Here is a 15569-nt window from a genome sequence, read left to right as displayed (position 1 = left end):
TCCTACTCCTTCCCCAGATAAAAGAAAACAATGTTTGAATTAATAAAAAGTCACCTGTCAGACTACTTCTTTTAACATTGTTAGTTTTTACCTACTCATTTTGAGTAGTGGAATTTTCAAGTTTTTTATCTATCAGATTGGTAACTATGTTAAATGTTTCTACATAAAATCAGTACTACTAATTAAGATGTTATGAACAGATGTTTTTAAGGACGTTTCATGCATTTCTCAAGGAAATTATCCTGCCTGCTGTTTAGCCAGAGGATGATTTTAATTGGCTTAATTTGATCTCCACCCATGTATTTTGCTATACTACTCTATTTTTCTGTTACTTTATAGTCTCCTTTAGAATGTCTTGATGAAGAAATATACCATAAAATTATCCTGGGCCATATTACTAGCCTCTGGTGTGGAAGTGTTTATAATAGACTCAGGCTGTTTCCCAGTCTGATGTTCTATGGAATAAGGCCATGTGGGGGGTGTGGGTTATCCCACTAGGAAAACTTCAAATTCAATAGAAACTGTACCTTATAAAGTCCAAGAGTATAGCTTCCAATATAGGCACACTCTGAGTTGAGAGATATCATAGAGTCCTGGCCATGTTTATCTTCAGGGTCTATGAGTCCACCCTTGTTCTCCCAGTCCAAAAGCAATTGCCTAATCAATGCTAGTTTTTTTAATGATGTTGAACAAAGCTGACCTTCCATATTTTTCTCAATATAGCGTGTTTCCATGGGAATCACTTTAGTGGAAGGTAACCTGAGGTTACGTTCCCATGGAGAAAGAGTTTGGATATTCTATTGATCCTTTCTCTTCTGGGAGCTTCTGAAAAAGTTTTGAGGAACAAAGCAATACTTGCATTTTAAAATAATCATTATGGTTGCTGTAGTGAGAATAGAATAGAGGATGGTGGCTTGAAGTTGAAGTGGTTGTGAGAAGAGTTAGATCCAAATATATTTTGAAAGTAAACAGGATTTGCTTTTGCATTGAATATGAGCTTAAAAGGAATACAGGAGGGCTGAGGCTCAGTGGCAGAGCACTTGCCTAGCGCTGGTTTGATCCTTACCACCACATAAAAAGTAAATAAATAAAGGCCATCTATAACTACAAAAAAAAAAAAAAAGAAGAAGAAGAGAAAAGAAAAGAAAAAGAGAGAAAGAAAGAAAGAGAGAACGAAAAAAGAAAGAAAGAAATACAGGAATCAGGGATGGTTCAAGGACATTTGGATTGAGCAACTGGGATGGAGTTACCATTAACTGAGATGGAAAAATCTGCAAATGCAGCAAATTTTAGGGGAGAGAGTAGGAGTTAAGTTTAGACACATCTACCATTGTGAGATGTAGAGTAGCCAAGTGCCTATATAAGTTATAAGAGATATAAATTATTATATAAATATTAGTTCAGTGTAAATATAAAAATTTTAGAGTCTTTGCCATATAGATGGTATTTAAAGCCAGTAGAGTGGATGATATCATAAATTGAATTTGTCAAAAGTGAAAAGGATCAGGGACTGAACCCATGTACTGGTGTGGGGGTGGGGCACGCACATGTGTGTATGTACTTAATATCAATTTATTCTTAGTTTGCTTCACATTACTTAGCATCCCTCCCTGGTAAAGACAGAACTTAGGTTATTTTTTTCAAATCATATGAAATCTAAGTTAATTTTCTTTCCAATTTGAGGAACTTTTCACTAAAATTTCTTTTTTTTTTTTCTTTTCTTTTTTCTTCTGAATAAGGATATAGGTAGCCAAGGGTCATTTATTTAATATTTTGACTCAAAGTATTATTTAGCTTACTATTAAATTAAGAAAATGTTATCTGATTTTTTCTTCTTTTTTTAGGGATGATTTGGTCCGACATTAAAAGACTTTGGTATGAAGGGTTGGAAGACTTTTTAGAAGAATCTCGTAATCAACTCAGTTTTGTCATGAATTCTCTTTATTTGGCAACCTTTGCTCTCAAAGTGGTTGCTCACAATAAGGTGACCATTTACTATTTCAATTGAAATTTAATTCAAAAACACCTAAGATATATAGCCATGTAACTCAGAGTTTCATAGGGCTATATCTTTAGTATGTTTTCATTTTAAAACTATTTATATATAATTCCCCCCTTTTTTTAGTAGTTTAAAGGATGTTACCTTCTATATGGTAGGTACCACAGTTTGATATACTGTGATATTTGGTATACTTTGTCTCATTTTATCCTCATAGGGATTCTATGAGACAGAAGTCCTTAGCCCCATTTTACAAATAAGAAAAATGAAGCTCAGAGATATTAAATAGCATATCTAAGTCCACACAAAAAGAAACCACGATTGGATTTAAATCCAGGTCCATATAGGGATTTTCTTTCTTACAAATGGCAGGATTTTTTTTTTCATATATATATGTTTGAGCTAGGTTCTTTTAGCTCATTAACATGTATATACTTAAAATGAGACCACAAAGTAACTTTAAATGACAGGTATTTTAAATCTTTATATCAATGTGAAAGTATCTTAGTGGAATTCATCATATAGTATTTTACACATTCCAAATCATGCCTGTCATCTTTTGCAGCTTAAAATGGTATAAATGTAATATTTTTTCTGATGACACTATATTTTCATTCAGAATTAGACAAAAATCTAAGTTTGTAGACATCTTAAAATTTTACTTTCCATCAAGATTTACACTCTCCCAAGGCCAGAAAAGGTAATAGATTATATGTTAACTATCTTTATTTAAACCCTGAGTTTAGAATTCTTTCTGGGATAGCATATTTAAGCAACTAAAATATAAAGTATTCTCTGCCTTTTGACCAATTTATTGATTATAGAAAAAGTAAAGTGACTTTCTTATATCAATTTACTTTATTAAAATATTCCATTCCTTTAAATGACCAACAGTGTGCAACACATTGATGAGGTATATTCAGTGACTGCAGTGTAAAGTTACTAAGAAAATAAAAATTGGTCTTACACAGATAAATGGTTTGATTTATCTGTGTAAGATAAGATAAAGAGATTGAATGGCATTACTTTTTCAGACTTATCTCTCTAGTCCTATAATTTATTGTTCAAAAAGAACATTTTGAAAATGATAAGATGCTCTATTAATAATTATGCCAGGAAGTCAGACATAAAATCTCAAGAGTGTTCCATGCAGCTGGGACATGTGGACATTATCAGGTATAGTAATGCACTTTCTTCTTTTTAAATTAAAAACAGCAGGGGACTTCTATGATTTATTCTAGAATCCTAAGTGAAAGGACAAGGTTAATTCAATATAACTAATTAATTGACAGCATTTATGCTTAAAACTTTATGTTGTAGACTTTAAGAAAACTAAATGTTTCATTGCATAAAAAAGTTTAATGACAAATTGTTTAATTTTTTAAAACCTAAAAATTTCTGGGAATAACTCTTTAAATGACATAACTGATATTGCCTTACATACATGGAAATCTTTTATTAAAACATTATTTCTATTAAAAAAGAAAAAGTATAAAGCATAAATGGAGATTCCCCACAAGGAGACATAATTTAAATAGTTTTCTTTCAGAAATTTCTGAATATTTGTTTTTACTTTCCTAAATTGAGAGTGCTATTCACCTTTGACTTTTTTCCCTAACTCTAGTTTCATGATTTTGCTGATCGGAAGGACTGGGATGCATTCCATCCTACGCTTGTGGCAGAAGGGCTTTTTGCATTTGCAAATGTTCTGAGTTATCTACGGCTCTTTTTTATGTATACAACCAGCTCTATCTTGGGTCCATTACAGGTAAATTAAATTTCTTGAAGAACACTTGTTAGATTTTATTATTACATCTTTCTATGTATCCACTGGAGCATTGTTGTCTCATAATGTTAAAACTAAACTTTGCTTTTGAAAATAATTAATAATTAGAAGAACACAGCATGTTTATCTACTTTGCTTCTGGCACAAAAATAATCCTTTGCTTTCAGGAATTCAGACCTTATTAAGCTATGATTCATCAGCATCCACCCTTCACTCCATAGACACAGATGTGTTTAAAATATAGTTCTATTTCAGACAACAGTAGAGTAACATAAAAACTGCTTTTTATCAAAATGAATCTCACATTTAAAGTAGAAAGTGTTTTAGTTTATTAAGAGAGGTGCAGTGAAAACAAATAACCATAATAATGATTTTGAAAATATGTCAGCTCTACTTTAAAATATTTTTAAACTTTTGTTTCATAAATAGTAAATGTAATAAGCTAAAAAGTATTATATTTAGAGCTTAAAAATTCATTGATTATATAGTCCAGCTTTGCACTTGATAGTATTGGATTGTTGAAGAAATTGAGGTTTTGATATGGTATGTGATTTGTCTAACCAAATGATTGTTATGTGTGAGAATCCAAGACTAAATTCTGTCTCTTTACATCAAAGAAAGGACTCACAATTGGTTTAATTTACCCCACAGAGTGTAGTAATTGACTATTGTAGGTCCAAATCTGCTAACTTATAATTCTGAAAATCTGAATGATGTTCATTTTCCATAGTTAAAATTTGCTAATAGTGGGCTAAGGATACAGCATAGTTGGTAGAATGCTTTCCTCACATGCACAAGGTCCTGGGTTCAATCTCCAGCACTGAAAAAAAAAAAAAAAGCTAATAATTTAGATTGCTTTTTATATTTTTAGAGAAGGTATAACAAGGCATAATTACTTTCTCTAAACAGGCATGTGAAAAAGAAAATATGTAGGAAACCCTGATTTGATTAGACCTGTGCAGTAAAACAGAGTTATAGTTAATAAACCAACAAAGGACATAAAATGAATCATTAAAACCAAAAAAAGAGGGGCTAGGGCTGGGGCTCAGTGGTAGAGCGCCCGCTTCACATGCATGAGGCACTGGGTTTGATCCTCAGTACCACATAAAAATAAATAAAGATTTTTTAAAAAAAGATAGAAAAACAGGAAAAAGAGACAAAGAATAGATGGGATAAAGAGGATAAAACATGACATCATGAACTTGAATCAGTTTATCACATTAAGTATACATGGTCTAGCTACCCAATCAAAAGGCAGAGATTGATAAATTGGATAAACAAAAGCAGACCCAATAATATACTGCTTACAAGAGAAACACAAAGGCATTAAAAAGAAAAGGACAAGAAATGTACTGTGATGATACTAATCAAGAGAAAAATTAGGCTAATCTTTTAATAGTAGACCCAGTAGATATCAGAGCAAAAGCCAGAAAACAGGTCATTTCATGATAAAATTTCAATTAATTAAGAGAACATAATTCTAAGTACTTATATACCCAATAACAATTTCAAAATACACAAAGTAAAAGCTGGTAGACCTGTAAGGAGAAATATATAAATCCACAATTATTGTCAGAAATTTAATACTCCTCTAATAAAAGCAATCAATAGCAAAACAATACTACACAGAATACCTGAATAACACTCTCCCAATCTAGCCCAATTGATAGATCATTTCATTCAACAACAATAGAAACACATTTTTTTAAAGCACAAACGAATGCAATGTATATCATAAAATTAAGCCAGTCAGCAGTGTTTATAAAGCAAATGACCAATTCAAAGCATCTAGCACGAAGAAGGAAAAACTGCAAAGTCAAAGGCAGTGTTACGGTTTAGATAAAAAATGTCCCAGTGCTGGGGTTGTGGCTCAGTAGTAGTTCACTCGCCTAGCATGTGTAAGGCACTGAGTTCGATCCTCAGCACCACAAAAAGATAAATAAATAAAGGTATTGTGTCCATCTACAACTAAAAAATATGTTTAAAAAAAGAAAGAAATGTCCCTCAAAAGCTCATATATGAAACAATGCTAGAAAGTTTAGAGGTAAAATGATGGGGTTATGAGAGTTTTAACTTAATCAGTGCATTAATCCCCTGATAGGGATTAACTGAGTGGCAGCTGTAGGCTGGTAGGGTATGGCTGGAGGAAATGGTTTGCTGCAGGCATGCCTTTGGGGTCTATGTTTTGTCTGTGGTAAGGTAAGCTGTCTCTGCGTCCTGGTTCCATGTCCTGAACCACTTTCACCACATTCTTTAGCTGTGATGTTCTGCCTCCCCTAATGGTCAGAGCAGTGGAATTGGCCATGAATGAACAGAGAACTCTGAAACCGTGACCCTCAAAATAATTTCTTCCACAAATTGTCATGTTAGGACTTTTGGTCACAGCAGTGGAAAAGCTACTTAAAACAGGCAGAGAACCAAAAGCGCTATACAGATTTAATGGATTTCCTATTCAACTTCCAATGATGTTCTTCATAAAAATAGAAAAGGCAATCATGCAATTTATTTGGAAAAATAAGAGACCCAGAATAATCAAAGCAATCCTTAGCAGGAAGCATCACAATACCAGATCTTAAAAGATACTACAGAGCTATAGTAACAAAAACAGCATGGTATTGGTAACAACATGAAAACCAATGTAACAGAACAGAAGACAGAGACAAACCCACATAAATACAGTTAACTCATACTAAATAAAGGCTCCATAAACATACACTGGAGAAAAGGTATCCTCTTCAACAAATGGTGCTGGAAAAACTGGAAATCCATGTATAGCAGAATGAAATTTAACCCCTGTCTCTCACCCTGCACAAAACTCAACTCAAAGTCAATAGGCATTGGAGCAGAGACCCTGTGCTTACTAGAAGAAAATAAGGCCCAACTTACATCATGTTGCCTTAGGTACTAACTTCCTCAACAAGACTCCTAAAGTGCAAGAAGTAAAATCAAGCATCAATAAATGGGATGGTATCAAAGTAAAAAGCTTCTTTATAGCAAAGGAAACAATCAAGAGCATGAAGAGAGAGCCTATAGAATCGGAGAAAACCTTTGCCACCTGCACCTCAGATAGAGCATTAATCTCCAGGATATATAAAGAAATTCAAAAAACCTAATGCCAAAAGACCAGATAATCCAATCAGTAAATGGGCAAAAGAACTGAATAGGCACTTCACAGAGAAAGAAATAACAAATGATCAACAGATATATGAAAAAATGTTCAGCATCTCCAGCAATTAGAGAAATGAAAATTAAAACTACAATGAGATTCCATCTCACTCCAGTCAGAATGGCAATTATCAAGAATACCAGTAACAATAAATGTTGGCAAGGATGTAGGGGGGAAATGTATACTCATATATCACTGGTGGGACTGCAAATTGTTGCAACCCCTCTGGAGAGCAGTAAGGAAATTCCTCAGAAAACTTGCAGTGGAATCACCATGACCCATTATCCCATTCCATGGTATATACCCAAAGGACTTAAAATCAGCATACTACTGTGACATAGCCACATGAATGTTTTATAGCAGCTCAATTCACAATAGTTGAGCTATGGAACCAACCTCGGTGCCCTTCAACAGATGAATGGATAAAGAAACTAGTATATATACACAATGGAATATTACTCAGCCATAAAGAAGAATAAAATTATGGCATCTGTTGGTAAATGGATGGATCTGGAGACTGTCATACTAAATGAAATGTTAATCCCCCAAAACCAAAGGTTGAATGTTCTATTTGATATGCAGATACTAACATATGACAAGGAGGGAGGGAAAGAATAGAAGTTCAGTGTATTAGAAAAGGAGAATGAAGGGAAGGGAAAGGGGATAGGAATAGGAAAGACAGTGGAAATAATCTGACATAACTTTCCTATCTTTATATATGAATGCACCACCAGAGAAACTCCACATTCTGTACAACCACAAGAATGGGATCCTAATTAGTATAAGCTATACTCCATGTGGGTACAATATGTGAAAATATACCCTACTGTCACATGTATCTAAAAAGAACAACAACAAAAAAAAAAAAAAAAAAAAAAAAAAAAAAGGCAGAGAACTTGGAGCCATCTCTCTTTCCCTTCTTATCAGGAATCAGTTGCTTTCCCTGGAGCTATGTTAAATACTTCTACTTATATTGCATTAACCAGAATTGGGGAACATGGCTATTTGAAGCTAGAAGAAAGTCTAAGAATGTTGAGTACTTTTAGTTGAGCTTATTGCCTTCAAAAATTCAAGATTTGGATTAGTCAGAAAAAAGGAAAAATAGATATTGAGTAAGAGTCATATGTTTTAACCTTTTACTAAAGAACAATTCTTTTTTTAATGTTTATTTTTTAGTTTTCGGTGGACACAACATCTTTTATTTTTATGTAGTGCTGAGGATCGAAACCAGCACCCCGCGCATGCCAGGCGAGCGCGCTACCACTTGAGTCACATCCCCGGCCCAAGAACTATTCTTTTTTTAAAAGAAGGTTTATTGCGGTAAGACACTCTAGTGTTTACCCACTTAAGACTTTTAAGTTAGGACAACATTAAACATCACTTTTTCCTCCTAAATATAAAAAAAATATTTTTTAATATAAAATTTTCCAAAATTTGTTAAAGCTCTTTTACAAACACTAATAAAAAGAATATTAAATTTTTATACCCTTATACCCCACAAAGTTGGTGATACAGCATTATTTACTGACATTTCTTTAAAAATGTACTGGAAGTTAAAATCAGTACATCATTAAACTTGTTATTCTACTCGTAGCACATAATCTATAATAATGTAAATTGAATTTTCTTTATATGAAAGAAATATTAACCCTACGAAAATAAAAATGAATGGGAATCTTACCTTCGCTCTTTACCAGCTGTGTAATAATAATAAAAAAAAATATTTAACTTCTCTGAGCCTCTCTCCATTCATTTGTAATATAGGCATGAAGTATCTTAATATTAAGCTTCTTATAGCATTATTGTTTACAATAACAATTATTGAAAGTTGGAGGAAATTTAACAAACTCTTTAGGAACCAAGTCTTTTGCTCAAGGCTCCACCCCCAGCTCCTAGTGAAATCAATGTATGTTATTCATAGAACCTCATGCATACTTGTTCATGAATGAGGTAGGAAATAAATATTTCTCCCTCCATAAGTGGCCAAATATTTGCAATTACATTCTGGCTACTTCCAAAATGCTTTCCCCCCCAGCACTTCCCTGCTCCTGCTCCCTTCCTTACTCCCATACCCTGATCCTTTTCCTCTACTGATCTCCCTTTGGTTTTTATGATATCCCCACCCTTTCTTTTCCTTTTTCTTCTCTAACTTCCACATATGAGAGAAAACATATGATCCCTGACCTTCTAAGTTTGGCTTATTTTGCTTAACATAATTGTCTCAAGTTCATGCACTTTTTTCAAATGCCATAATTTCATTCTTCTTTATAGCTGAATAAATCTCCATTGTGTATATGTATCACATTTTCTTTATCAGTTCATCCGTTGATGGACACCTAGGCTGGTTCCATAGTTTGGGTATTGTGATTTTGTGCTGCTGTAAACATGGGAATGCATGTATCACTATAGTATGATAAATAATAAATTTATAATAATAAGTCAGTATGATAAATAATAAATACAAAGGAGTGGTATAGCTGAGGAGCTGATTTACACAGTGGTTCCATGACTTGTCTTTTGAGGAACTTTCATACTGATTTCCATAATGGTTATACTAATTTACAATCCCACCAACAATGCAAAAGTGTTTCTTTTTCTCCATATCTTCTCCAGCTTGTTTATTAGTTTTTTTTTATTTGATTGTTTTGCAGTGCTGGAAATAAACCTAAGGCCTTATACATGCCAGGGAAGCACTCTACCACTGAGCCACATTGTTGTTTATATTTTGATGACTGCTATTCTGCCTGGTGTGAGATGAAATCTCAGTGTTGTTTTTTGTGTGTGTGTTTGTTTTTGGTACCAGGGATTGACTCAGAGGCACTCAACCACTAAGCCACATCCCCACCCCTTTTTTTGTATTTTAGAGACAGGGTCTCATTGGGTTGCTTAGTGTCTCACTTTGCTCAGGCTGGCTTTGAACTTGGATCCTCCTACCTCAGCCTCCAGAGCTGCTGGGATTACAGGCATATGCCTTGGCACCCAGCTCAGTGTAGTTTTGATTTTTCATTTCCCTTATTGCTAATGATGTTGAACATTTTTTAATATTTATGTTGACCATTCCTATTTCTTCTGTGAAGTGCCTGTTCAGTTCCTTTGCCCATTTATTAAGTTATTTATTTTTTTTGGTGTTAAGTGTTTTGAGTTCTTTATACATTTTAGATATTAATCTTCTGTTAGAAGAGTAGCTATCAGAGATTTTCTCCCATTCTCTAGGTTCATTCTTCCTCTTCCAGATTGTTTCCTTTACTGTGCAGAAGCTTTTTAATTTAATGCTATCCCATTTATTAACTTTTGGCATTATTTCCTGAGCTTTAGGGGTTCTTTGAGAAAGCTGTTGCCTGTGCCTATATGCTGGAGCATTGACCCTAAGTTTTCTTCTAGGAATTACATAAGCTTCTGGTCTAATGTCCTAGGTCTTTCATACATTTTAAGTTGATTTTTTGTGCAGAGTGAAAGGTAAGGGTTTAGTTTCATTTTTCTACATATTGATAATCAATTTTCTTAGCACCATAAGAAATTCACTTTTAACTTGAGCAAAATGATGCAATTTTAAAAGCCACAAGGCTTGCAGAGGTACTGGGTTTGATCCTCAGCACCATATAAAATAAAGGTATTAAAAAAAGAATGGGTTGGAGACAATTCTCAAAAACTTCATCAGTGATACATATGCAAAAGATAGAACTATAATAACATTTACTCGTGTTATATTGTTAAGAAATACATAAATATTAAGGGGCATAAGGAAAATTGTTGATGGATGTGTTTACTATAGGGATTGTCATGATGATTTCATGGATATATACACACATCAAAACTTGTTAAATAGAATGTAAAAGACTTGTGCACTGAAAACTATAAAACATTCATGAAAAAATTAAAGTCACAAACAGATGGAAAGGCATCCCATATACAGATTGGAGTACATAATATTGTTAATATATCCATAAGAGCGAAACTGATGCACAATTTTATCTTTAGGCACAATGTTTTATACCAAATTTCTAGAACTTGTTCATCTTACAAAAATGAAATTTTATACCTCTTAATTTGAATAAATTAATCCATGTTATATATATTGCAGGATTTCCTTTCTTTTTAAGGCTGAATAATATTCCATTGAGTATATATACACCACATTTTTTAAAACCCATTAATCTGTGTTGGACATTTAGGTTGTTTCCACATTTTGGCTATTGTGAGTAGTACCACAGTGAACAGAGGACTGCTAATATCTCATACAGATGCTGATTTTAGTTTCTTTGGATAAATATCCCAACGTAGGATTGCTGTATCATATGGAGTTTATTTTCAATTTTTTGAGGAACCTTCACACTGTTTTCCATAACTGCGCTACAATTTTGATTTCTCATTGGCAGTGTTCAGGGGTTCCCATTTCTCCATGGCCTCACTACCACTTGTTGTCTTTTTTATTATTAATATTTCTATAATAGTCATTCCTAAAGGTGTGAGGTGGGTAGTATCTCATTGGTAATGATGTGAAGCATCATTTCATATTTCTGTTGGCCATTTGTATATCTTCTTTGGAGAAATATCTATCCAAGTCCTTAGCCCATTTTAATTGGGTTATTTTTGTTTTGTTTTGCCTTTCTGTTTAATTGTATGTGTTCTTTATATATTTTGGAAATTAATCCTTTATCACATTTATAATTTGCAAATATTTTCTCCCTCTCCATAGGTTACCTTTAATTCTGTTGTTTATTTTGCAAAATCTTTAGTTTGATCTTGAGCCACCTATGTGTTTTTGCTTTTGTTTTCTATGTTTCTGGTGTCAAAGCCATGAAATCATTGCCAAGATCAGCATCATGAATATGGATTTTTTTTCTAGAAGTGTTATAGTTTCAGGTCTTATGTTTAAGTCTTTAATCCCTTTTGAGTTGATTTTTGTGTTTGACATGAGGGTCAGATTCACTCTTTTCTGGGTGCACAATGTTTAGTTTTTCCAGTAGTGGTTGTTGAAGAGATTACCCTTTCCCCATTGTATGTTCTTGGCACCATCGTTGGTAGATATATATGGATTTATTTTAGACTGTTTATTCTATCTCATTGGTCTATATGTCTGTTTTTATCACAGTGCCCTACTGTTTTACTTACTGTAACTTTGCATATGTTGAAATCAGGAAGTGTTTTGCTTTCAGTTTTTTACCCTCAGGATTTCAGTTCTTTACCCTCAGGATTTCCTATTTGGGGTCATCTGAATTTTAGAATTTTTTTTCTATATTTGAAAAAAATGCTGTTGGATTTTGATAGGAATCATATCGAATCTGTACATCCATTTCACTATAATAGACATTTTAACAACATTATGTTTTCCAATCCAGGAATATGAGATGCCATTCCATTTGCAGAATCTAATTTTTTAAATCAATGTTTTATAGTTTTAGTGCACAGATCCTTTACTTTTCTATTTAAGTTTATTCCTGTTTTATTCTTTTTCATGTTATTATAAGTGGGCTTGTTTTCCTAATATCCTTTTCAGTTAGTTGGGTTATTAGTGTATACAAATGCACAAATTTTTATGTGATTATTGCAGTTTTTTGTTAAATTGATCTTCATTTACTAACATGCTTTCCTTCTACATCTCTCAGATTTAGAAGCTGAGAGACTTATTTTAACTGCTTTTATAACCTGTAATGGGGATACACTGCTTTTATAACCTGTAATGGGGATATAGTTCTCTCCTTTGGTTTGAATGAGCAGGTTTATCATTCAAATGGAGACTCTTAAGGGAATTAAATGGATGCTATTAATTATTAAGTTTGGACAACAAGTGTGAACTGGGACTGTCTCAGGCAAATCAGTGTCATCGGATTATCCTAGAGTGGAATGTATAAAATGAACTTATGTTCAGCAGAACTCAATCTTTTACCCTAGTAGTAGACATTTCATGATTGTGTTCATCAAATTTACATTATAGGTAGACCAATAGCTCAGAACTACCTTTGGAAGGTGGCCCTCTACAGTCTGATTCCACTAACTTTCTAGTCATCTCTCACCGTATTCATCTCTTTGTCCCTTCCCAGAATGTCTTTTTTTTTCACCTAGGCCAAGATGAGTCACTAGCCTCACAAATGTGCTTTTCCACTTCCATGTCATTTTATGTTCTTACCCTGTTTGGAATGTCCCTGTCACATGCTCTGCTAGTTGACATTGTATTTATTCATCTAACAAACATTTATTGAGTGCCTGGTAAGTACTCCATTAGTAACTCTAAAACAAATAAGCCACAGCCTCATCTTAAGGATCTCATGCTCTACTGAGTGTGACAACAAACCAATGTATGCATTTAAACTAGTATGTGCTATAAAGGAGAGCTCAGAGAAAGGGCATTTATTTTGGTCCAAGGCATCAGAAAAGACTTTGTCAGAAGAGGTGGCACAGGAATTAAGCCTTGAAGCATGTACAGATAATGTGGGGCCTGTAGGGTGTTTCAGGAAGAGGGAACATGAGCCAGCTTTAGTGTCCCAGCAATTAGGAAATCTATTCCAGTACTAATATTCATGAAAATGAATATCTCCATCCCACGAATTAATGCTTTGAACTTCTTTTTTTAATTTGTTTTTTTAGATGTATATGACAGTAGAGTATATTTTGAAATATTATACATACATGGAGTATAATCTACTCTAATTAGGATCCCATTCTTGCAGTTGTATATGATGTGGAGTTACACTGTTCGTGTATTTTTATATATAGGAAAATTATGTCTGATTCATTCTACTGTCTTTCCTATTTCTATTCCCCTTCCTTTCCCTTCATCTCTCTTTGTCTAATCAAATGAATTTCTATTCCCCGACCACCCCCAATACACACCCACCGACATTGTGAACTAACATCCACATTTCAGAGAGAACATTTGACCTTTGGTTTTTTGGGATTGGCTTATTTTATTTAGCATAATAATCTCCAGTTCCATCTTTTACTGGCAAATACCATAATTTCACTCTTATTTATGAATATTTTGAACTTTTAATGAGCACATTCTACATATAGCTTGTCTTAAATTGTAAAGTTATGTTGTTCCTACTAAACTAAAAATTATTTGAGTATGGGGAGTATATCTTCATTTTCTAATCTTCACTTACTTCCTTGTCATAGAATGTTACTTAAGGAATGTTTGCTAATTGAAATGAAAAAGTGGTAAAATGGGGTTAGGTAGAAACAAGTGCCTAGTGATGTGAGATAAGAAAAAGCTCTGGGAAATGTCCCAGCTGATGCTGTAGCTGCTCATTCAAAATAATAACATCGGGAACAGTTATTGAGTATGTTTTGTGGGCCAGGCACTGTGCAAAGTGTTTTTCACCTAATTAAGGCTCATCACAATCCATGTTATTCTTGTTATTGTATTTACATTTCACATTTGGAGAATCTAAGGTCTAGAGGAATTAAATAGTTTACACAATTAGTAAGCAGTAGAGTCAAAAGACTTGAACTGGATCTTTCTGACCAGAGGCCAACCTGGAGTTGACTCTACTGTTTTTATGAAGGATACTACTACTACATTTTAGCAGATATAAGAAACACATTTAGACATAACTCAGTAATATTTATGTTTTTAAGAAAAAAAAAACCATGAAGGTAGAATCTGTAAATAATTATGATAATAGTAATAATAGCAGCAAACATTTATTGAGCCCTTGTGTGCCAGAAACAGATCTAAGATCCTTATTTACATTTATTACTTCATTTCATTCTCACAACAATTCTCAGGCAGACTCTTTTATTTTCATTTTACAAAGGAAGAAACTGAGGCATAGAGACATTAAATACTTGTAGAAGGTCACACAGAGCTGATAAGGAACAGAACTGGCATTCCAGCCCAGGTGATTTGACTTCAGAACCAATGATTTTTTGTTTTTAACCCAGGACATTGAATACAAGGCCTTACACATGCTAAACAGAGCTGGATCCCCAGCCTTCAGAAGCCAGTGTTCTTAATCACTTGCTAAATTGCCTCACAGTGTTTTCAGTACTACAGAATAATAGTCCTTAAATTTTATTGTGTAGTAACATCTGCAACCATCTGTGAGCATGCATTATTATATATTTTTTTTCAAAAGTCTTTCCTAGTTTATCTACATGTTTCAAATGAATCACTTTTAACATAGATAGTTGAGTGATTAGACAGAAAGGAGAAGGCCTGACCACAGAGCATGCTGCCTTCCCATCTGATCATAGGGTAGGACTCCCTCAGATCCTATATGCTTCCTCTCAGTGCTATGGCTTTGAACCCAAGTGGTACCACTTGGTTCACAACTCTACGTGCTTCAGGGTCCCTGATTCCTTCCCATCTGGAGGAGGAAGAGGATTTGGAAAACAGGTATGACTTGCTTAGGCAGCTGTAATATCAACTATAGCCTACTAACTCACTTAACAAAGATTTACTGAGTGCTTGATAAGAATATAGGAATATAGTGACTGGCCCATCCTAGATGAGACCATGCCATGGTTTGGAGGTTTAAGGGCTTCATTCTCAATCTTGTCTACCAGTTAAAAAGTAAAAAAAAAAAATGTTTTTAAAACTGTTACCCCCCCCCCACAGAGAATGAAGGCATATTTTATCTTTCATTGACTTTTTTTTTTCCCTCTGAAGACCTACG

General features: G+C 33.8%; 1 protein-coding gene across 5 annotated transcripts in view; it reads left to right on the top strand.

The window, feature by feature from the left end:
* Positions 1 to 15569, top strand: part of Trpc1 (transient receptor potential cation channel subfamily C member 1) — an 83035-nt gene that overhangs the window by 54495 nt on the left and 12971 nt on the right. For all 5 annotated transcript variants that reach the window (XM_046431841.2, XM_046431842.2, XM_046431843.2 and 2 more), the window contains 2 exons: positions 1845 to 1984; positions 3624 to 3767. In XM_046431841.2, the coding sequence (XP_046287797.1) occupies positions 1845 to 1984; positions 3624 to 3767 (284 nt within the window). The remainder of the gene's footprint in view (positions 1 to 1844; positions 1985 to 3623; positions 3768 to 15569) is intronic.

Source organism: Marmota monax, unplaced genomic scaffold (assembly GCF_021218885.2).
Source record: "Marmota monax isolate L192 unplaced genomic scaffold, Marmota_monax_Labrador192_F-V1.1 WCK01_AAM20220418_F8-fsc00022, whole genome shotgun sequence".
Lineage (NCBI taxonomy): Eukaryota > Metazoa > Chordata > Mammalia > Rodentia > Sciuridae > Marmota > Marmota monax.
The sequence above is the reverse complement of the archived record's forward strand: the minus strand, read 5'-3'. Positions and strand labels throughout refer to the sequence as shown.